Source organism: Rhea americana, unplaced genomic scaffold (genome assembly GCF_003343005.1).
Source record: "Rhea americana isolate MKP2758 unplaced genomic scaffold, rheAme1 scaffold_405, whole genome shotgun sequence".
Lineage (NCBI taxonomy): Eukaryota > Metazoa > Chordata > Aves > Rheiformes > Rheidae > Rhea > Rhea americana.
This window is the reverse complement of record NW_028186541.1, coordinates 1-21,465: the sequence shown is the minus strand read 5'-3', so window position 1 is coordinate 21,465 and position 21,465 is coordinate 1. Positions and strand designations below refer to the sequence as shown.

General features: G+C 40.2%; 1 protein-coding gene and 1 long non-coding RNA gene across 10 annotated transcripts in view; one reads left to right on the top strand and one right to left on the bottom strand.

The window, feature by feature from the left end:
- The window catches only part of ATXN2 (ataxin 2), a 47,441-nt gene extending 29,573 nt beyond the window's left edge, over positions 1–17,868 (top strand). For 5 of the 9 annotated variants that reach the window (XM_085314497.1, XM_085314496.1, XM_085314494.1 and 2 more), the window contains 7 exons: positions 745–929; positions 1,576–1,708; positions 6,105–6,158; positions 11,649–11,794; positions 12,685–12,912; positions 16,270–16,438; positions 17,277–17,867. In XM_085314497.1, the coding sequence (XP_085170623.1) occupies positions 745–929; positions 1,576–1,708; positions 6,105–6,158; positions 11,649–11,794; positions 12,685–12,912; positions 16,270–16,438; positions 17,277–17,305 (944 nt within the window). In that variant the 3' untranslated portion in view covers positions 17,306–17,867. The other 4 variants (XM_085314493.1, XM_085314492.1, XM_085314491.1 and 1 more) reach the window with 3 other exon arrangements.
- A 1,097-nt stretch (positions 17,869–18,965) lies between these two features.
- On the bottom strand, positions 18,966–21,459 carry LOC146590494 (uncharacterized). Its single transcript, XR_014897006.1, has 2 exons — positions 19,852–21,459; positions 18,966–19,750 (listed from the first exon to the last, which is right to left on the bottom strand). It is a non-coding gene; the product is annotated as an uncharacterized LOC146590494 (long non-coding RNA).
- Between the last annotated feature and the right edge of the window lie 6 nt (positions 21,460–21,465).

Below are 21,465 nucleotides of genomic sequence, written 5' to 3'. Positions count from 1 at the left end.
GCTAACTTGAACTATCATGCCCTATTGCTTAGTAAGTTAAATTWGTCTGTTGAGTGCCTTGCTGCTATGCTTTTTCGTTTGTCTTCTTATCAGGGTAGCTCAAGCAGTTCCACATTGCAGTGCTCTGCTCTCTTAATCTTTCTTTCCTCTAATTATTCCTACTCCTTTTTCTTCTATAGTGTGATTTGTCCCCTTCAGTGTTGACTGTGACCCAAAAGTTACTTTTTGTTATCCTGAGGGATAGCACAGAGCTTAGGAGGTGAATACCTAACGTTGTGGCTGCATGGAGACTTACTCTACTCTCCTCAGCCATGAGCACAAGTAACTTTCACAGACTCAGCTCTCCAGTCAATGGAACAGTTGCCTAGTAGTTCCCACAGAGGGTAAATGAAGCCTTTTGAAGGGGACAGGGTCAAATTTGATTACTGTAGGTATCCTGATAAAACTTCTATTCTTTATTTTTGGCAGTCTGTCTTTCCCTTCACCTTCTCCTCTACCTCACAAAATAAGCAAGCCTGGGTTAGTGGCCATGCATATAGCAGAAACGTGCTGATGAAAATTGAATGTTTCCTAGTGGAACTCTTCTTCATGCAGTTCCTTTGTGATAGAACTCTAATATAGTGGTTAAAGGTGAGGAGTGAGGATATTCTGCTTTGTCATGGTGACACTGTAATGTAAAATCTTTCAGGAAGACAGTAGCTCTTCATCCTGTGTTTCTAATGTTAGGTGCTCTTTGCTTTGTAGTACCAAATATGCCACAGCAACGGCAAGACCAACATCATCAGAGCACCATGATGCATCCTGCCTCAGCAGCAGGCCCTCCAATTGTAGCTACACCACCAGCTTATTCGACGCAATATGTTGCATATAGTCCCCAACAGTTTCCTAATCAGCCTCTTGTGCAGCATGTGCCACACTACCAGTCTCAGGTAAGTGACTTTTTAGTTATGTGCTTAGTCAAAACAGACATAATTAAGTGACTCGGTTCTAAATACTGCCTGTTGCCTCCAGTAACTCTGTAAGTAGCTGCTATGAACAGTTTCTGTATTCTGGAGGATACTTGGTTTTGATGTAATGTGCTTCAAAGCCTGTGACAAATGTTAAAGCCAGTTTAGAAACTGGCGTTTGCTATTGATATTGCCTTTTAGCTCTGTTAAAAGGGTAGAAACAATTCCTTTCAGATCATAAACAGGGTATCTTCCAATTCTGCGTTCTAAAAACAAAATATTTTGTGTACCTTGTTACTTAAAGGCTTTTTAATATACATATATAATTGGATAGGCATATAATTATATACATAAGCTTATTACATAATTAGAGTGACAGAAATTAGTCACACTAGCCCACTAGTTGATTGGTTTTTTGATTGATTTCTAGCCCACTATAGAAAATATCCCTTATATATTTAGGATCAATTAGATTAATGGTGATAGTGTGAAATCTTTAGTTTAAATTGCATTTTAGTAAGGCAAGCTGTTTCTATCTCTATATATGTAATTATTGGCTTGATCAGATGAGTTTCTTTATAATAGTCCTTCAATTGACTGTTTCTTTTCTTATTTCTGTTAAATGCAGCATCCTCATGTTTATAGCCCTGTAATACAGGGCAACGCTAGAATGATGGCACCACCAACACATGCACAGCCTGGTTTAGTATCTTCTTCTGCAACACAGTATGGTGCGCATGAACAGACGCATGCTATGTATGGTAGGAAACGTTTTGTGTTATATGTAACTTTTTAAGTTGTTAAATTGAGCAGGGATATCTTTAATCTCAAGCGTCAAACATGGGTATCATTCAGATTACACCAGTAGATGTGGTTTATAAATCATATGATGAGCAGAGCATTGAAAACTGAGCCACCTGGTTAAAATGAAAACTCAAGTATGCTGATTTCAGTAAGATGCCAGTGACCAAGATGAAATTTCAACCTGGGAAGCTGCTAAAGAATATCTGCTGAAAGAAGTTTGTTCAAGTTCTCTTGATGCTCTTGACACAACATCCCTTGATTGTTTCTTGATTATAATTAGGACTGATTTTATTGCAAGCCTATGATCTCAATTTCAAAACTTGACTTTAGTTCTGACAACTAGTGAAATGCTGTCTTTATGATACTACTAGCATTATTAACAGTATGAAAACTACTGTTTAAGCACAATAAAACTTGTATTGCTTACCTTTTTTGGGGGGGGGAGGGAGGGTAAGTCAAGAATAAGCATATGAAACAACTCATGTATTGCTCTGACTTTGACAACTATTCTCCAGCATTACCAGATGGGCATATTTCACTTACAGTGAAATCCTGAAATGTGGGTTACCTTGTTACAAAGTATAATGTGAAGAACACTAAAGCATTATAAATGTATGGTAAATCAATACCCAATTCAGAGGGAAAAAAACTCGCTGCAAAACATGCTTTGAAACAGGTAGATCCAAGGTTGACAAAAGACTTGGAAATTGTGATAAAATGTCAAAATAGCGGATGGTTTCTTGAAAACATGGCATTTCAATACTTGTTATAGCATCTGAGGAAGACTTTTATTGGGTCACATATATTATTGACTTAGATTCTAATAAAAGATTTTCTGTACCTTTAGACATCTTTGTATGTTTTACGATGCTTAGTTTTACACTTCCACTTAATGGAAGCCCATGATATATCATGAAAACGTACAAGCTTAAAAGTCTGAAGTTTAGTGCGGAATTAATTCTAATCTAAGCAAGTCTGTCTCTTACTCGTCTCAAAACATCCTCCTGTCAGATCTCTGCAATGGTATGATAACATAGTTAAGAAACAAAAATAATAATGGAGATGAAACTTTTTACGGCACTTGGAGGAAGAACATTTCAGCTCATTTGTAATAAAGCTGAAATGGAAGTTTCTTGCAGAGCTTAAGTCTTTTCCTCACACATCCTGCTAATTGTATTACTTTGATCCTTTCAGCTCTTATGCTTGAGGTGTTCGTGTAAACAGATCTTCTGTTTGCTTTTTCACTAGATTAAATAGAATTCCGATAAAGTGAATGATCAAAGGCTTTCAGACCTTTTTTTGGTGAAAACTCTCCTCTCGAATCCTAATTAAAATAAACAGATGTGAGATAATCTCTGAGATCTAATTCAAAATGGATGCGTGTGACTTCTTAGCAATATCCCATTGTGCATCATCCTTATCTTCTGTACCCAGTGGATTCYGTAGTACTAAAATACAAGCCTGTACTTGGTTGGCTTTGATGAAATCTCTATATAGCTTTTTTTTGCTGATATTCTGATTTACAACTATTCTTATTTTGTGCATTTTGTGTTGGTTTTGCAGCTTGTCTGTTGTGGGTATGTGACTACGTACCCGTGCATACTACTGAAACTGAGTCGAACTTGAAAAAATAGTTTGGTATTTCTTTCCACAAAATTAAATGCTGTTTTTTTCCAAGAGCACTTAATTTGACAGAAATTGCATGTGCTCCTGTGTTGTTTTCAATAGCTACTTGGTGACTCTTCTAAATATTTTCCCCTGTTCCCAGTAAATGATCAAGTCTTAGAAATTCTTGTTGTAGAAGTCACTCAAACCAGTTGGGTACTGGTGCAGCTCATGAACAACCCTATATGAGACACTTTTTTGGTGAGAGTTTGTTCTTACCATGTGCAGGCATGTTTATTGCCTAGTGTAGCAAGAATTGGCTCAGTTGCACCCTTAACCTGCAAGATTTTCAGTTAGCTGCACATTATGTGACTTCTGTGGTAGTGCAGCACAGTCTCAGTTCAGATTTTTGCAAGTCTTCTGTTTGCTGAATCCTTGAAGACCTTGCCTAGAGTGGTTGCTTTTCCTCAAAATGTATCCATCTATAATGTATTACTTCAGCTTCCATTTATCAATAAGTGACTGCTTGGAAAAAAAAATGTAGAATTACTTAAGGTGATGTGCTGCTCTTGGAGTAAATTGCTAAAGAGCAACTTACTGGACTCATTTGTAGGCTCACTGAGTGACGTTAGATAGTTCTGAACTGTGATGTAAAAGGTTATCTACAACTTATATTCAGTATTTTGGGAATCTTAAGTTTACCTACAGTATCTTTGAATTAAATACCAACACACGTTGATTCTGAATCTAATCTGGTCCTCTTCTAAGACTTAATAGAAAATACAGAGTGCCAACTTCCTGAGAAACAACAACCATTGCTACTTTTGATTTCTGGAGTATTTGCTCAAGCAAGTTCTCAGATTTCTTTTTGGCTCTTTAAAATTGCTGTATGATTTTTCCCACTGTTGTCAATATTGAGTGGGCTATAGTACCCTTTTATTCTTCAAGATGCTGGTGCTTTGCAATAATTCTTGAAAAGTTCACTCCATTTTTTTCCTGTGCATCTAGTAGAAAGAAGATGTCTGCAAGGACAACTGCATTGAGATGTGAGGGTTGGGTGGCATTGCTTAGCATTCTTAAGGTGTGAAATATTTTTTGATGAGATCTGAAACTCTATCTTCATCAATGGTTTGAGTGAAGTAAAAGTCTGGCAAATAGCAACTGTCAATGAAGAGAAATACCTGTTTATCCATTGAGTGAATTATCCTGACTGCTGAAAGTATATATTTTTTGTTTTCCTTCCTGTCTTATGAAGAGAGATCTGAATCCAAAAAACCTAGTGACTTATACTTGCTGGTATACAATCACTCAGTTTAAAAAAAAAATCCCCAAAATATGTTTGTCTAATGCTATTTAACAGGATATTTCTGCACTTCTGGGGTTTCTCTGTCAGTCRTTGTGTCCTGCTTCTATTTCACAAACTGGAGTTAACGGGAGCTGAAGAGAAGCAGAATAGCTAAGCTGTTTGACCACTAGCAGACTGTCTGAACATATGACAGATGAGTGTTTAAATCATTGTTCTTTTTCCCCTAAAAGCACAGTTGGGAAGTACAGTGTTCAAACAACTATCTTTCATCCTGTCTACCAGCCAGACCTTAAATACATCTATTATACACTTCCAGCTTTTAACTTCTGGAGATATGAACCGTTTAGATGTTTTTATCATGGGAAGTTTGAAATGCATGTACTACTGAAACAAAGCGGTACGCACACCTTTAACTGACATGTACAAATACGTTAATGCTGATTTGTCATTCTTACCCTGCTAAACTACACATTGATTTTGGAGGATAACATCTTGAGCCTCTGTCTTTCTCTGAGGTGCTGGCTCTTTGTGATCTCCATCATATGAGCATCATTGGTCTGGTGGAATTTACTCGACGGGGTTTGCAGTTAGACTGCTTGATATATGTAGCACAAAGATACAAGTCTGTTTTGTGGTATCAGTGGAAAATTTGGTTACCTTAGCTGCAGGTGGATATATTCCTGTGACAATTAACTTCTAATAGTCCTGCCATGTAGCTATATTGCCTATATTTTTGGATAACTGGAGTCCTCTGAAAAACTTTAATTTTGTGTTTAAAAACAAACCTGTGCAAAACCAGACCTTGGTTTTATACAGATGCATTTTGTGTTTTTGTGTTCTCATTTCTGTCCCTGCCTTCCCTTCCCTTTCCCCTTTTGCATATGTTTTACTGGTCTGGTATTGTCTCTAACTTTATCTGGTTTCTGTCTCAGCAGTAGAGTAAATTCTATTATCCTGATAGTACAATGGTGGATATAATGTAAACTTCAAAGGATTCTCCAGGGACTAAGAGTGAACCAGTCACCAAAGGTGTCTTGGAACTGTTAAGAATGCCAGTGGTATAGCTGAAAAAGCAAGGGGCCAGTTTTTGTTTTAATGTAATTATATTTTAACTTTCTCATTACAGTGGACTGTAATAGATCATTAATTGACGTAGACTTTATTTTTGTGTTAATACTAAGTTAAGAACTGAAGTCCTCAGTGTCACAGTTCAGAAGGAAGGCTTACCTGAGACTCAAGTTGTTTCATCATCACCTAGTTGTAAAACTAAATATCCAACTCTGATAGCAACTGAGTAAATAAAAATATCTGCATGAGTCTACAGTCTTCAAAAAACCCCAAAACAAACAAAAAAAAMCAAAAAAGAGATGATGACCTATCCAGAAGACGAGAAGTATGCACGTGGCAAGAGGCTAATTTACCTTTCTATTTCCCAAATTCAGCATGTCCCAAAATACCATACAGCAAGGAGACAGGCCCTTCTTTCTACTTTGCCAGTGAGTTGGGTTTTTTGTACTAATTTTGATTGTACAGAAAAGCACTTTCTAAAGAAATAGATTTAAAGGAATGGAATGTGTAGAGGAACAAGTTTCCTTGCACCAAACCAGTATAGAGAAAACACAGGAAGGTTCCTTTCGATGGACGGGGGAATGAAGCTGTTGAATGGATTTAGAATACCACAGGAAGCTGATTTGTCAGATGTTTAAATGCGTTTTGTATACCAAATAATCTTCAGCTTGACCATCTAGTCACTCATCTGCAATCAGAAACTAGTGCTCTATGTGGATAATCTCTGCTTAAAACCTGGGTGAACTCCCTTGCTCCTTATCTTTCATTGCTCAGATGAGATTTTAAAACTTAAGGAGTTAGCATCCTAAAAAGAAAAATATATTATGCCATATCTCATTAGAAAGCTGTGGCCTGAGTTTTGAACCCCTGGGAGGAACTGAGGTGCAGGTCGGGTTAAGGAAGCTTCAGTTACCTTGGTGTCACTGAATGCGTGCAGTGAAAAACATACTTTGTTGTTATTGTGATGAGAACCAAGTTCTCCACTAAGGGTTCTGTGTTGGTGTACAGCTTGGGATAGCTTTCTCCTTGTCAGGTAAACGTGGCCAGTTCTGGTGTTCCTGTGTGTTGCTATCCAAGTTGGTGGCCTACATCAACATAAGAAATAAGAGGGACTGTTGTACTCCATGTTCTTAAGTACACAGTGGCTAATCCAGGCTTCAGCTGCATGTGTGCACCAGAAAAGGTGCATAATTAAAAAAATACTGCCTTTTACATTGCCATTTACCCAGAACTTTGAGGAAACTGGTTTTGGTCAGTTAGGCTTTGGGTGGGAGGTGTAGCTGTAGGATGATCTGTAGCTGTCATCAAGGCATGGGGAAAGAAGACTGCAGTTTCAGGTTGTCTTTGGACTTGGCCTGTCCTGCGGTGAGACTTGTTGATGTGTCTGTAATTCTATGCAATCTATGCCAGGCTTCCTTCTCTCCTTCTTGAGTTAGCTCCTGCAAGAGGGATATGAGAACTACCCTTTGTCCTCCTCCAAAAATCTGTTCTGGAACAAACTTCCTGTGTGTTTCTTGTACCAAAAAAGTGTTGTGTGAACCACTGTAGTAGGAGGTGGGCCTGTGCTATATTCATGCATCTTGGTTTGGTGCACTGAAATAATTTTAATAAACTCATTCCTTTAGTGGATATTCTTTTAAATGAAGTCCAGTCTACGTGTGTAAAATGATTTCTGTAAATGTTTATAATATGAAAGAAACATTGCTATTTCTTTGCTTCCTACCATTCAGGTCTTTTAAATGTAGTTATCCTCACCATCTTACTGGGTCTGGCAATCGCCTTAAATTCAGGTTTGCTTTCTGGTCATTTCCTGAAAATAGGCTCTTTCAGTGCGTAGATGTTTGGACGTTGACCACTATGTCTGTTGACAGCACTGAAATTTCTACCAGGGAAAATATGAAATTACGTTACATATTTTTTTGAATATACCCTTATAATTGGAAGAGCTGCCTGATTGCTGCTGGTCTGACCTCTTTTAATTTCAGCTGTGAGTTTGATAGCTGACTTTTTGTTTGCCTCTCAAAACACGATCAGGGTTGCACTTTTGTGGAGCTGAATTTGGTAATCAAATCCATCTGATGTTTTTGCTCACTCCATTACTGAATTGCTTATCTTCACCATATATTCTCACCAAGTTAGTTCAGTTAAATATCTCATGTCAGGAAACTACTTGATCAAAAAGGTGCTGAAGTGAAGCAAGTTAGCCCAGTGAGTATTTCTGGGGGAGAGAAATGTATGGCATGGGAGGTGAGAAGCAGTATATTTCCACTGTAGTTCAGATGAGCTGACATTACTTACAGCTACAAGCCATGCAGAGCTATTTTGTCCCTTCCTAGGGCTTTCTCAGCACTTTCTCAGATACTAATGGCCATCTGGAAAATCTCTTAAAGTGCTGACACACTAGGAAAACACTAGATAATTTGTGATTTTATTCCTCCTCCTCCCACCCCATCTTATCTTGTTTCCTATTTGATGCAAATAACTGTTTTGATGAACAGGAGAAATTTTAAAAGAGTTACAGTGAAAGTGTTTTAGTTATAGCTAAGTAGATGAATTTCTCCTAACTATTTTGCAAGACTTCTTTCACAGGCATGCTAATCTATCATAGATTTTACTTATTCGTCTTGAACTCTTAGTTGCACTAGCGAAACATGGAAAACCTTGCAAATTTCTAGAGTTAAAAGTTTGAACTTCATTTTTAAGCTGACAAAGGTGTATGCACTTATTTCAAACTTGTTTCTGTTCTTCCTGAAGCCTCCTTTATTTGTATACGATATCTGTACAGGACTTGGATAAGTCTCCAGATAACTTTCTAAAAGGCATTTTTAATATTACTATTAAAACATAATTTGCAGCAGCATCTGAACTAGTTTCAAGTATAATTCTAGAGCTTCTGACAGTAACTTATGAAGACAAAAGTGGGGAGAGGAGAAGATAGGGAAATGAGAATTCTAAATCTCAAATTAAAAAATCTGTTCCTTTAAATGCAGAGCTGTAGACAGAAGGCCTTTAAAGGTTATGGAAGAACTGATACTGTGACAAAAACTTGACACCTGCTCCTCCTCCCCCCTTCTGCATTTGTTCTTTAGGGTACTATTTCTGGATTTAACTAGTTTCCTAAGAGAGAAATTCTTCATTGTGAAGTTTTGTTGTATAATGTATCTACTTCAGAATAATTTAGTTTGTTTTTCTCTTAGCTGCAAAGAAATGCAAGATAAATTGCACTAATGGCCTAAGGGAGTACCACATTATTTTGGGGCTCTTAACAAGTAGTGTGGCAGGATGTGGAAAGCCTTGAATATCTTACAACTTGGAATTAATTTTCATGTACATTTTTAAAACTTTTGAATGGAGCTGAAGTTAATTTACAGTCAGGCATGCCAACTCTGTGGGCAAAGGAGTGGAATGAGACCTGAGGAAGGCAGATGTCTGGTAGCATGCCCTTTGGCAAATGTGAATCCTTCTGTGCTTTTATTTCCATTACTTTGATGGAGACAGTACTTCTGACCTTCAGTGTTGCATAGTAATGAGGCTGAAAATTCTACTGCTTTATGAAACTATAAACTTCATACTGTAAAAATAGTCTGTGTTTCCATTGATCATTTTTGTATAGCCTTTGTAGGGAGGAATAATGTTTGAAAGTTGTCTAAATAGAAGATTGTTGGGGGTGCTGCTGCAAAATAAATTTTAGTAGTGATATGAAAAGCAAAGTCCTGAGGCAGAAGATGCATAGTCTTGCCAGTGTGCATAGAAAATAACTGCAGCATTTCAAAAAATTCTCCCCATCAGAAATCCCCATTCAGAAATAATGCATGAAAATTTACCACATAAAGTAAGCTAGGCTCAAAATAGAACTCAGTCTTAAAGGATTTAGGTTCACAAATATATAGGAAGTTCATCTGCAAAATTACCTGAAACTGTAGTGCACATCACTGTTAGACCGTTTGCTTGCTGAAGAGTTAGTAGAGCTTTCAAGATGATGGAGTGGGATTAAATTAAAAATATTAGACAGTTATTTTATTAAGGAGAGACCTTCACAGTGGCCTGTATAGGGCTCATGTAGGTGAAAAGATACTATACGTATGTACTTTAGTGAGTTTGAGTATTTTAGAGAACTAGTATTGTAAGCTTTATAGGAAACCAAACTGGAGGAAAACAAGTGCATAGAGTAGTAATGTATCAAGGTTAATTAACAGAGCACTATGTGGCTTCTGCCATCTTGAGACTTGCTCTCGCTGCATAGCAATGTGCTTTCAGATACAGCTACGTTTTTGTCTATTTTCTCCATCCATCTCATGCTTTTCATCCTTTATATACACTCAAACAGTTCTATGTATTCGGAAGCCTGTAGCCCAACCCAGCGAAAATCTTCAGAATCTGCAGTGAACAGTTACTTGCAGAAATTAGATGTTGCATGTCACTAGCCATAAATACCTAGGGAGGTGTCTGCAGCGTGACAATTATGCTTATAGTTTCTTCTTGTATCTTGCTTTATTCCCCCCTCTCAAACCCTGTACTTTCAGATTGTTTACTTAGACAAAAAAAAAAAAAAAAAAAAAAAAAAAAAAAACATTGTAACCATCCCACCTCAAAAAATTACCTGCAATGGCATGCTGCAGAGGCACTTAGTGTGGCCATCAAGATTTCTTTTGTAATACAAACCCCATAAAAATGCTGAAAACTCTAATAGAAGTAATTAAATGTGCTTAGAATTTAAGCAACAATTGCATGGAACAAGTTCAGGAGCAGGTTGGTAGTTTGGTTTGAATGTTTCCCTTTCAGCCCTATGGGCAGCAAAACTAGCCTCAGTTTTGACAGTTGTAATATTGGAGAGTAGTGCATGCTATCACATACAGACGTGTATTTGCAAACTGTGGATTGGTTGTTACACGAGATACATCAGCAATACAGGGAATAGACAGTGCAGGTTCATTTCCTTATGGTCTTACTCTCCAGTTAAATGCTTTGAGCTTGAGAGCAGTCTTTCTGCTTTTGTGGCTTTTCATATTTTCTTATATTCCCTCAGAAATAAAAAAGCAATTTAGCACGACCCATTCTGGAGCAAAACAGAGCAAACTCCTCAAGGAGGGCTTGTTGAAGTTATTTTGTTGTTAGAGACCAGTATGGCTGTAGCAACAGATGCGGCTTCACTTGTGTGAAAGTTTCATGTTGTTGTGAGTTTTTTTTTCCCCTCCTTTTATGGAATTTCATACCTAATTTGCTACTGTTGCAAGGAGTGAAGAGTTTCATAGCAATATTGAGAAGCTCAGTGAATGATGATGACCCAGAAAAGATTTTATAATTGGCCTTGAGGAGAAAGATATGTTATTTTAGTACAAGATACTGGCTTTAACAAAAACTTGGTTCTCAAGAAGCCTTAGTTTTCTTAGATTTTGTGTATACATTGTGTGACCCTATAGCTCTTATACATGCATGCAGTGTATGTACCTTACACTGACTATGCTGTGAGCAATTTCCAGAAGAGTAGCATGGTGAGGTTAGCCAGGTATAAGGCCAAACCATTTTTTGGATGGTGGAAATAAAAATGGCTTGTAACACCTTTTTAAAGTATATTTCAGGAAAAATAAATTGTATGGAAATGACAAATTTGATGTTTTAAACTGGCCTATTTGACTAAACAAAAGTTGAAATATTGCTCTTTTATGTGAAGTATCTCTTACATTGTCAAACTGGGGAAGATGAACTGTCTAATTACAGTTATTTATAGACTTTCCTGAAAAAACAAACTACATGAAAGCAAGGTAAGATACTCAGCAATTTCAAGATAAATGTTTTTTAGAAGGGGGAGGGAATAGATTTACAGTATGATTGAGATATATTAAATCATCTACACTTGAAGATTTTACTAAGATGTATATTCTATATAAGTTGTTAAGCATTCTTCTTTTTCATTCTAGTTTCTACTGGCTCACTTGCTCAGCAGTATGCCCACCCTAATGCTACCCTGCATCCGCATCCTCCACATCCTCAGCCTTCGGCCACGCCAACTGGCCAGCAGCAAAGCCAACATGCTGGAAGCCACCCTGCTCCTAGCCCCGTGCAGGTAACAGAATTCAAGAGAGTGAATATTTTTAAATTTTATTTGACCCACTCACTGGGAGCCATTGTATCAATCTGTTACTTTACAATGATATACCAATCTTGAGAGGAAAAATGGTAGAATGGAGCAGTTATCTAAACAAAGTGTATGTGACAGATTTCTTATAGGAGTTGTCTAGATCCTCTTCTGTTTCCTGGAAGGCAGGAAGTAGAGTGGTATAATTTCATTTTTCTCTGCTTGCAGTGCTAGGAGTCAAAAGTAGCAGGATCTTTGCATAGTTTGTTAGGTAAGCTAGCAGGAAAACTTGTTGCAGTCTATTTCCCTTAGAAATGGCCAACATAGAGCCTAACTGTTTCTTTCTCCCTCTTCTGAGGGGATGAAGTATAGCTTTAAAAATGCTTGTTTCTGTGTTAGGATTAAGGAAGGTTCAAAATTTTGTCACAACTTAATATAAGCAGAGTTACAACTAGAAATAGAAAGTGGGTAAGTGCTGAGAAGTGTTTTTGTCAAAGGAAGGGAGCTTCTCTCCTTGCTGGAAAAAAACCAGACCTGTAGCAGACCTCATGATAATGCTGCACACCTTAGTTACTTGCTAATAATGATTTATAAACTGCTATTAAATGCAACTATGAAGTATGTCCAGTCTGCAGGTTGCAGGTGGTTCTTCCTGTTAAACCTGGCTTGCTATGTTCCAGTGAATATTATCAGTTTCCGGGCTCCTGCTCATGAGACTCCTTAGTGCAAAGAAAATGAGCCTTATGGAATAGAAATGAGTTTCATCATTACCTATAGGTGTGGGTGATACAAGGCTTTCCTAGACAAATTTGCAGAATAAATGTGTATCCTTTCTAGACCAAAGCCTTAATCTTGCTGTTTTTTTTATCTTTTTGCAGCATCATCAGCACCAGGCTGCTCAGGCACTCCACCTGGCAAACCCACAGCAGCAGTCGGCAATTTACCATGCAGGTCTAGCTCCAACCCCACCCTCCATGACGCCAGGCTCCAATACGCAGTCTCCACAAAATAGTTTTCCTACAGCACAACAAACAGTCTTCACCATTCATCCCTCCCATGTTCAACCTGCATATACCAATCCGCCACACATGGCCCATGTCCCCCAGGTAAACACAGTTTAACAACCTTCAAGACTAAATGTCTTAATGCCACAAAAGCTAGGACAGTTGGGCCTGCTGAGGGGATTTCTATTCTGTCACCTCTCAGYACAAATTACCTGTTTTTTAGATTTCTGTCTGTACATTGCCTTTCTTTTAGAGATACTAAGGCCTCAACTTCCAATGCTCAATACATCTACAGCTGTAGTTTAATGAAGACACCTGAAGCTGGCACTGCTAATGAAGGAAATCGAGCTCTCCCTCCAGTTCCCTCCTCTTATCCTTGTCTTACCCCACCATTCTGCTCGCAGAGCCATTTGGTCATGCAGCAAACCAGACTGGGGACCTTAATCCACTTATGTGTGCCCCTCACCCTATTTTAGGTTATTTCTCAGTCAAATCAGTTCACTGATCAGGTTTGCTGCATGATCACACCAAGAGCTGGCATACAGAAGGGTTGGAGGTGAGAGCTGAGACGAGGAAGGCTGAATTGTTAATTCTGGTGGCTGTGTTAGGCTCTGCATTTTAGTCAAACTTACAGAAGTACATCCAGTAAAGGATATTACAAAGGATTACTAGGGAGTGAGTATCAGGGCAGCACTGCAGTGGGAGAGAAGTGAGATTCAATTCAGATGGATGCAGGGCAATCCTTGCCGAAAAAGAAAGTCCTGAACATGTGTATGTCAGGTTCTAAATGAACAGGAGATTCCTGATGTTTTTGGACAACTTAACCACAATTCCTACTTCAGGATCAGAATCTCACTTCTCTTTACTGCTGTCTCGTGTTCAACTCACTGAAAAAAAATGGGGGGAAGGGAAGCACATTATTAATTAAGACCTCTGCATAAAGCAGTGTTCAAAAGGTTTTTTTAGTGTGGTACTAAATCTCGCAGATTTAGTGAGCTTTATCAATGAGTGGACAGTTAAGCAATTTGTCTACACAATTTCTTCACACCAAGCACTTGGTGTCTGGCTTATGCCATCTCATACAGGTTGACAATAGTATGGGATATTGTCAGTAACTAATTAGGGATGTTAGCCTAATAGGTTCCAGTCCCTTACTGAATTCTGAAAAAAGTCTTTACTTTGGTCCCTAGGACACTCAGTTAATCAAATGAATTAACTGTTATTTAAGAATTGTTTTGCTGATGTTGAAGTTTTAGCTCTTTAATTGTTAGGCTTTTAATGTATCTACCTTTTTTCCCATGGGGAGGGTAAAGAGAGGATGTCTAAATTTAAATACTGCTATTGTAGCATCTTGCCACGTCCTCTCAGGCTCTGGTTTTTGCTAGAAGCAAGATACTAGACTTAAATGAGCTATTGTTGTGATCTGGTGTGATGGTACTGCTGTGAATGCCTAGGTTTCATAGCTTCTTGGGATGCCTTGAAATACCAGCATGTGACCCCTTGGAAGGGTCTTGCTGGAAGCTCTTGTGTTAGTGGCTTGTTAAGTGCTGTGCCTTGAGACTTGTTGATTTCGAGGTCAGCTGAGAGGCAAAACTGCACACGGAAGAGCCGGGCCCGTGCCAACACTGTAGGACGCTGCTGCTGTTTTCCGTTTTGAGTGTCAAGCACTTCATAAGCAAACCTTGCTAAAGCAAATCAAATGCAAGTTTTAGAAAGACTGCATAGCCAGTATTTTTTCATGATCACAGGCAGGGCCTGCTTACCCTTGATTTTTGACTTATGCAGTATCTTCTACTGTAATTTTTTTTTAGGATGAAAATCACAGTGTATAATCCATGATATTTACATCAAACTAACTGGTTTATTGAAATGAGGTTTCCTAAAAATCTCTAGTGAAGGAATAACTACGGTTCTTTAAGAAATTTTAAATGTGTGTAATTATTCCATTGTGAGGAAACTAATCACTGTGTTTAATAGCTTCACAGCAGCCTAATTTCCAATTGCTAAATACCATTGTGCAATCTCATCATGTAGGAATTTCAGTTAGGCTAACACAGGGGATCAGTTGAATTTCCCTTGAGGTTATTGGATGGATCTCAAGCTGTTAGATATCTCACTTGGGAAATGGTATTTTAAAATACCATTGCAAAGTACTGTCAGCTCCCAATCTACAAAGCTTTTGAGCCACAGCAGAAGTTGTTGTCCACTGTGTGTCTATATTGAATACAGCTGCTATATAAATAGCTGCTTTATAATTACGACTGCTGTAATAGCAGATTCATCAAAGCAAAAATGGTGCTGATCCTGGAAGATGTTTCTGTTTCACAGCCTTATCTTCTAAACCTTTATTAGAATAAGATTTGAGTTGCAGTTTCTGCCTTAAACTTCTTGAATGCTATTAATAATTAATCTTGAATCAGATCAAAAATTTCAGGAAAGTCTGTAGTGAGTCAAATAAGAGACTGCCCTTTTGTCTTTAAGAAATAAAATTGTAGCTGCTACCTGCTGCTTGTCTTTACTGGCATGTGAGACCTGTGAGGCTGCAGGTGTTGCGCCGTAGTGCCCTGTTAATGGGACAAGGTAGAAGGACAGATCAAATCTTTGATACAAGTGCGTTTTTTTTTTTTCAAGACAGACCCACTTGACWGCTGAGTTCCTTAATGTTTTGTGCTTTTAAGAAATCAGTGCTTTCTGGATTTTAAAATATTGACAATCTCTACAGTCATAAACTGTTGTTTCTGAGCTGAAGAAGCCAACTGACAAGATACTGAACTTGTTTGCCAGAAGGTGATTAGCCATAGTAAAGATTAATCCCCTTTTTTCCACTCTGATTGCTTAGATTACACAAGGACCTAAAATGTTATGAGCTTAACTGGAAACAGAACAAAGCTGGCCTAACAATATTAAGGGATGAAATCACTCATCTTAGAGTGATTGCTTAGATGAAAGATAATGTGGGCACAGGTCACTGGAGAGAGTGGTTTCTAGGGCAGGGAGCCATGAAAGAATGGGGAATTGTGTAATAAATGAAAAGCTGAGAAGGGGATGCCAGACTTCTAGTGTGTGTGAAGTGTGTATCTATCCAGTGCATCCTCTGCGTAAGCAGTGCTTTGATCTATGTTACTAACAATGTTTTGAAGACTTGTTGCTGGGCTTTTTTATTATTTTTTTTTTATATCCCACCTTTTAATGCTGGTAGTCTCTCTCAGTGCTCACTGTTCAAGTTACTAGAGTTGAGAATGTTACTCAGAGCTAGCAGTAGGGATCTGAGCCTTTTTAAAATTATTATTTTTGCATTAAGATCTCTGACTTAATCCCTATTTGTACTCTTTAGTTAATCKAGTTAAAATGGAGTGAATCTCTGGATTTACTGGTACAGCTGGAGAAAACTTGATAGTCATGTGGCCAGGAGTGATGCCTCCTTGTGACCATTTTATACTAAAGAGCTCTTTGTTGCAGGCTCATGTACAGTCAGGAATGGTTCCTTCTCACCCAACTGCCCATGCTCCAATGATGCTAATGACGACACAGCCACCTGGTGGTCCCCAAGCCGCCATCGCTCAAAGTGCACTACAACCCATTCCAGTCTCGACAACAACACATTTCCCCTATATGACGCACCCTTCAGGTGAGGAGTGTGTGCCTGGGAGACCTGCCCCGTAACTGAGCCAGGTCATACTAGTGAGGAAAACTATACGAGCCAGATTTTGGGAAAAGGAGAACCCAAAATACTGAAAATGTCCTTTTACAGTAGCAGACTGCTAAAAGCAGACTGTTTCTGCATTTAGCATTTATATTCGCCAGCCCAAACGCAGGCCTAGCTATACATGCAAGGTTTAGCTAACTTAGCAAGAATTTTGTATAGCTGAATGGCAGAAATGGATAACTGTGCAGACACTGGCRTTGTGGGACTGTATTCTTTCAGGTTTTGCCTTGGGGGTTGGACTGCGTAGCCCATTTTTAATGATCTGGAGTTTTATTAAATTTAAAGTGATTCGCCTTGAGGATAGGAGTGAAAATACTGCTGAAGAGTAGGATTGCTAGACTTCTGAGAGCTGAAGTAAAATGGCATTTGAAGTCTATTCTTTAATTCAGACCAACACTTTGCAGCTTTATTTTTGGGGAAAAATAGATGCTATATGATTTTTTTCCCACGTTATATTTAATTCCTACCTAGGTTTCTGTATTTTTTTTTTCCGAACAGCCTCTGAACTCTTGTAGTGAACTAAATACCTGATTTTGTGTATTGGGGGATGTGTGAGGAGAACAAGGATGCTTTCTGAGGGTTTAGGTAGGGGGAGGGGGAAAACAAAAAACAAAGAGCATCTTAATATGCAGGATTTTTTTTTTTTTTTTTAATAAAAGGAAGTTCAGCTCAGCTCAGTAGTTGTCCTGTGACCACTTTACTAGCAAACTGTTGTGTGGCTTGCCAATCTATTATTTACATTTGAACTTTTTTTTTACAGTACAAGCCCACCACCAACAGCAGTTGTAAGGCTCATCTGGAATAACTGAAAGGCTGGATACCTTTTATAGGCCAAATACCCTCCTTCTACTGCTTCTGCCAACTGGAAGCACAGAAAACTAGAATTTCATTTTATTTTGTTTAAAAAAAAATTGATTTCTTGTAACATCCACTAGGAATGCTAACAGTTCATCTTGCAGTGGGAGAGATTCGGACTGAGTAGAGGCATTTAGGAACTTGTGGGCTATTCCATAATTCCATGCACTGTATCTGAGTCCTGCAAATGCCCCAACTCTGCTTGCTGAAAACTGGAAGTTATTTATTTTTTAATGACCCTTCAAAGTTATGAACTCATCAGCTAGCAAAAGAAGTAACAAGAGTGATTCTTGCTGCTATTATCACTAAAAATCAAGACTTGGAGATCCCTTTTACTTCTAACTAAACTTGAAACAGGTTCAGTAAAAAAAAAATCTAATCGTCAAACTGATGAATTATTATTTATAAATCACGTTTGATGAGATCACTATCGTGAGACAGTGATGTAACTTTTAAGTTAAGAAAACTTTTACTTTGTAGATAATATAAAATAAAAACTTAAAAAAAAAATTAAAAAATAAAAAAAGTTTTAAAAACTGATCTAACTAGTGTTTGTGTCTTGTGTTACCAGCATCTTACTGTAACGTGTTTTCCAGCTTTTGATCTAAATTGAAAATAATACTTTGTCTAGAGTCAGGCTTTGCAGTAAGTTGTGGTGGGGATTCTTTGTTGGTGGGTGGGTGAGTGGTGTTTTTGTTTGTCTGTCTGTTTTTTTCCAGTGACACCAAGTCAGTGGTGTTTGGCTTGCAGGACCATTGCAAAAACAACTCAAAGGCTTCAGAATGGGAAGTTCGGTATGATTCGGCAACCACCGCACATTTTAACTGATTTCTTGTATTCGCATCCATTTGCTAATGCCTTAAGCCTTCCAGTGTCCTGGCTGTTATCTCGCAGGACATGGGTCACATACTAGGCCTTGATGCTTAAACTGATAAAACTGTGCAAGTCAGCAGTGCTCCTGGGAAAAGGAAGAAAACGGATAGGGGTTACTTAAGAAATGGCAGATAAAATGATGGTGAAAATGATGGGAGAGAGTAGCAGACTATCACATCCTTCAGTAATACGCAGGCTAGTCATCACTGCGTGAAAAACACTGTGATCTTCCTACCTGTTCTGTGTGGTGCATGCGCCCTAAAATGGCAAACCAAAAGGTGATGCTGACTAAGCCGGATTCGAATGTAGTCGCGTTTCAAAGGCGAGTCGTGCTGTTGCACGTGCAAGCTTCCACTGACGGCAGTTAACAGGTTATRTTGTGGCTTGGAGAGGAAATGTGAGGGAATACGAGTAACTTCAGTGGCATCTGTCTTAATCCTTTCAGACCAACACAGTGTAGTAAAATGTAACTGATTTATACAAGTAAATCCCGGTGGGCAGTAGGGGGCATAAGACCTTCACAGACTGTGATGGTAACTTTGAGTAAGACTCCTTGTACGGGTCTTCTGGAAAGGATCAACTTGTTCACAGAGGCTCTCAGCTTTTATTTAATTCCTAATAGATGGTTTCTGTCTTTTAGCAACTGTTAATCCAGTATCTATTAAAATAGCATCCAAGCATCTGGAGAGACTCAGGCTAAATACTAAAAGTGAGAAACAAGTTCTAGAAACAGTTTATTAAGAGCAGACCTTTTTTATATTATGATAAAATTGCATTATTAAAGAATAAGTTATTTGTACAGTACATACAGAAACAATACATAGGAAACTTATTATACAAGAAGAACTTTTCTGTGCAGGTGAAAAGTAGAACTTCCAAATGAACATGCTCTTATTCCAACCAACTCTTGTTGGCTTTAATCTACCTGTTAAAGACCGAGTTAGAGAATGCATAGTTAACTCCCCCCACTTCTGGTAGTTGTTGGCGAAGGTTATGGTCTGTTCAGATAGAACAAGCTTAAATTAAATTTTAGAATACTGTATTCAAACCTGTTAGTCAAGATATCAAGGCTTTTTATGCTTGTTAAAGTAAAATTGCATTGGTTGTATGACAGCAGTGTTCTGTGGTCAAATAATGAGAAACAGAAAGCTGCTGCCCGGCTCCCTCGCAGCTGTGCTGGTGTGGGTAAAGGGGTGCTTCAAGCAGACCGGCTTGGGCTCAGGCTGGACGGCCACGCTTTTCTCCTGGTTTTGGCTTTGGCTTCTCTTTGGACCTGGACCTCTTCCTACAAGATTTGATGGAAAATAGTTTGAAGCAAAAGCAATCCATGAGGCGATGGTGTCTTTCGGTGACTTGCTCCGAAATACCCGTCCTGGTCCACTGTGCTGGGATTATGCAGCGGGTGGAAAGGGAGAAGAGATGAAATCGTGCTTCACTCTCGTGTCTCAAACTTCTTCGGAGCCTGTCCGATGCAAGGGACGTGCAGGAGCCACAGACGGGAGCGGTCTGCTTGTCAGCAAACAGGGACTTTTCTAAGCATAAGATGGAGTTAAGGGAGGGAAGTTTTGTCTGGACCTGGACTAAAGATTTGGTAAGTCTTAGGTTACCTGCTACCCTCGTTCCTGTTGTGAGGGCTCTACCTGTTGTCTTGCGTCTCATGTCCAAAGCAGCTGCCCTGCGTCAGTCTAAAACCAGGCTCTCTGCCCGCAGCCTGCTCCGCAGGGAGCCCGCGGCGAGCGTTGGCCGCAGGCACGGCGTCGTGTCCGGCCGCTCGGTTACGTTGCGCTCTGCGCTCGTGMAGTCGAGCCAAGTCTGTCTGCAGGGCTAAAGTGCAAGCCGAGACCTCAGCGGTTGCATCAGGCTTTCTCAGCTCTACCTGCCTGCTTCTTCCTCCGAGGTAGCCCAGGAGGTGGCGGTGACTGCGGAGCGAGGAGGGTGAGGGGTGCGGGAGCTCGAAGCCCCCATTGATTTTCCATCCTCCGGCAACTGAACCCTGAAGCGGCTATCCTGAATACTCCACAAATGTGGGTAAAAGCACACGTGGGCCAGAGAACTAGATCTACCAAGTCCCAAGCTCAATCATTTTATTTCTTCAAGTATCTAGAAGAATATAAAAGTTATTTCAAGTTCCACTGGCTTAGTGGCTCTTGCCCACTACTACATTCAAGAGTACTTTATGCACTGAGTTAACTTGCTGAAGTTTATAAGGTACCCGGCAGGGGAGAAAAGCAAGAGCRCGCAGCAGCCTGCAAACCGGATCGCGAGCCAGATGCTTTCTAGGAGAAATATGACTCAACGCAGCAGCCCTCCGGGAGCTGGGGAAACAGCCTGGAAAGCCGCCGCGGGCGTTCCCGGAGCYGCCAGCCCCGGGGGGGGGCAGAGGGGCGCGGGGAGCTGCCGGCTTCGGCAGAGCGGGCGCTTGGCTGGGGAAGAGCGAGGCAGGGCGAAGGCGGCGCGGGACGGCTGCAGGCTTGGACCCGTTTAGAGAGCAAGCGAGCCCCWCGGCACACCGAGGCTGGTGGCCGGAAGGCTCCCGGCTAATTTTGCAGGAGGGTTCGCGAGGGAAGCGGCAACAATACTGAAATAAAGAGAGCAAYTTTCCCACTGCTCCCCGGCGGGAGCGCTGCCGGTCGCAGCCGCTGGCGTTGTTTGCAGAGGGACCCTGGCTGGGTGGCTGCTAATGAAGCCAGTGTGTATGTTACCAACCAAGCACAGCAATCTGCATTTAAATTACGGAGAAACCCCTTGCAAGTAAACTGCAGGTTAAAAATACCGTGTGCACGTGTGCGTGTGCATGTGTGTGTGTGTGTTAGTAGTTGGCACGTGAACAACGTGGCCCCAGTGCGCGGTCCCAGCCCAGCCAGCAGCGGCAGCTGGTGGTGCTGGCAAGCGCTGTGCCCAGCGAGCCGCTTTCGCTGCCCTTCCTCGCGGCAGACGCGCCGATGGGCGCCCGAGCGGGGCAAGGCCGCTTCTCCGCCTGGGGAAGGGCTGCAGGTACGGCCCAAAAGCTGCAGCTGCCGCTGAAAACGCTTTCGCCCAAGACTCCAGTTTGCAGCCTCGCTGCTGGAGCGCGCGTGCAGCGTGCGGGGCCAGGCTGCCGCCGCGGTCGGGGTTTCGAGAGTCCCGGCAGGGCTGGCCGGGCGCCAGCGCTGCAGCTGCCCGGCAATTCCGGCCCTTGGGAAGCGCCTGGCCCCACGGCTTTTTTTTTTTTTTTTTTTTTT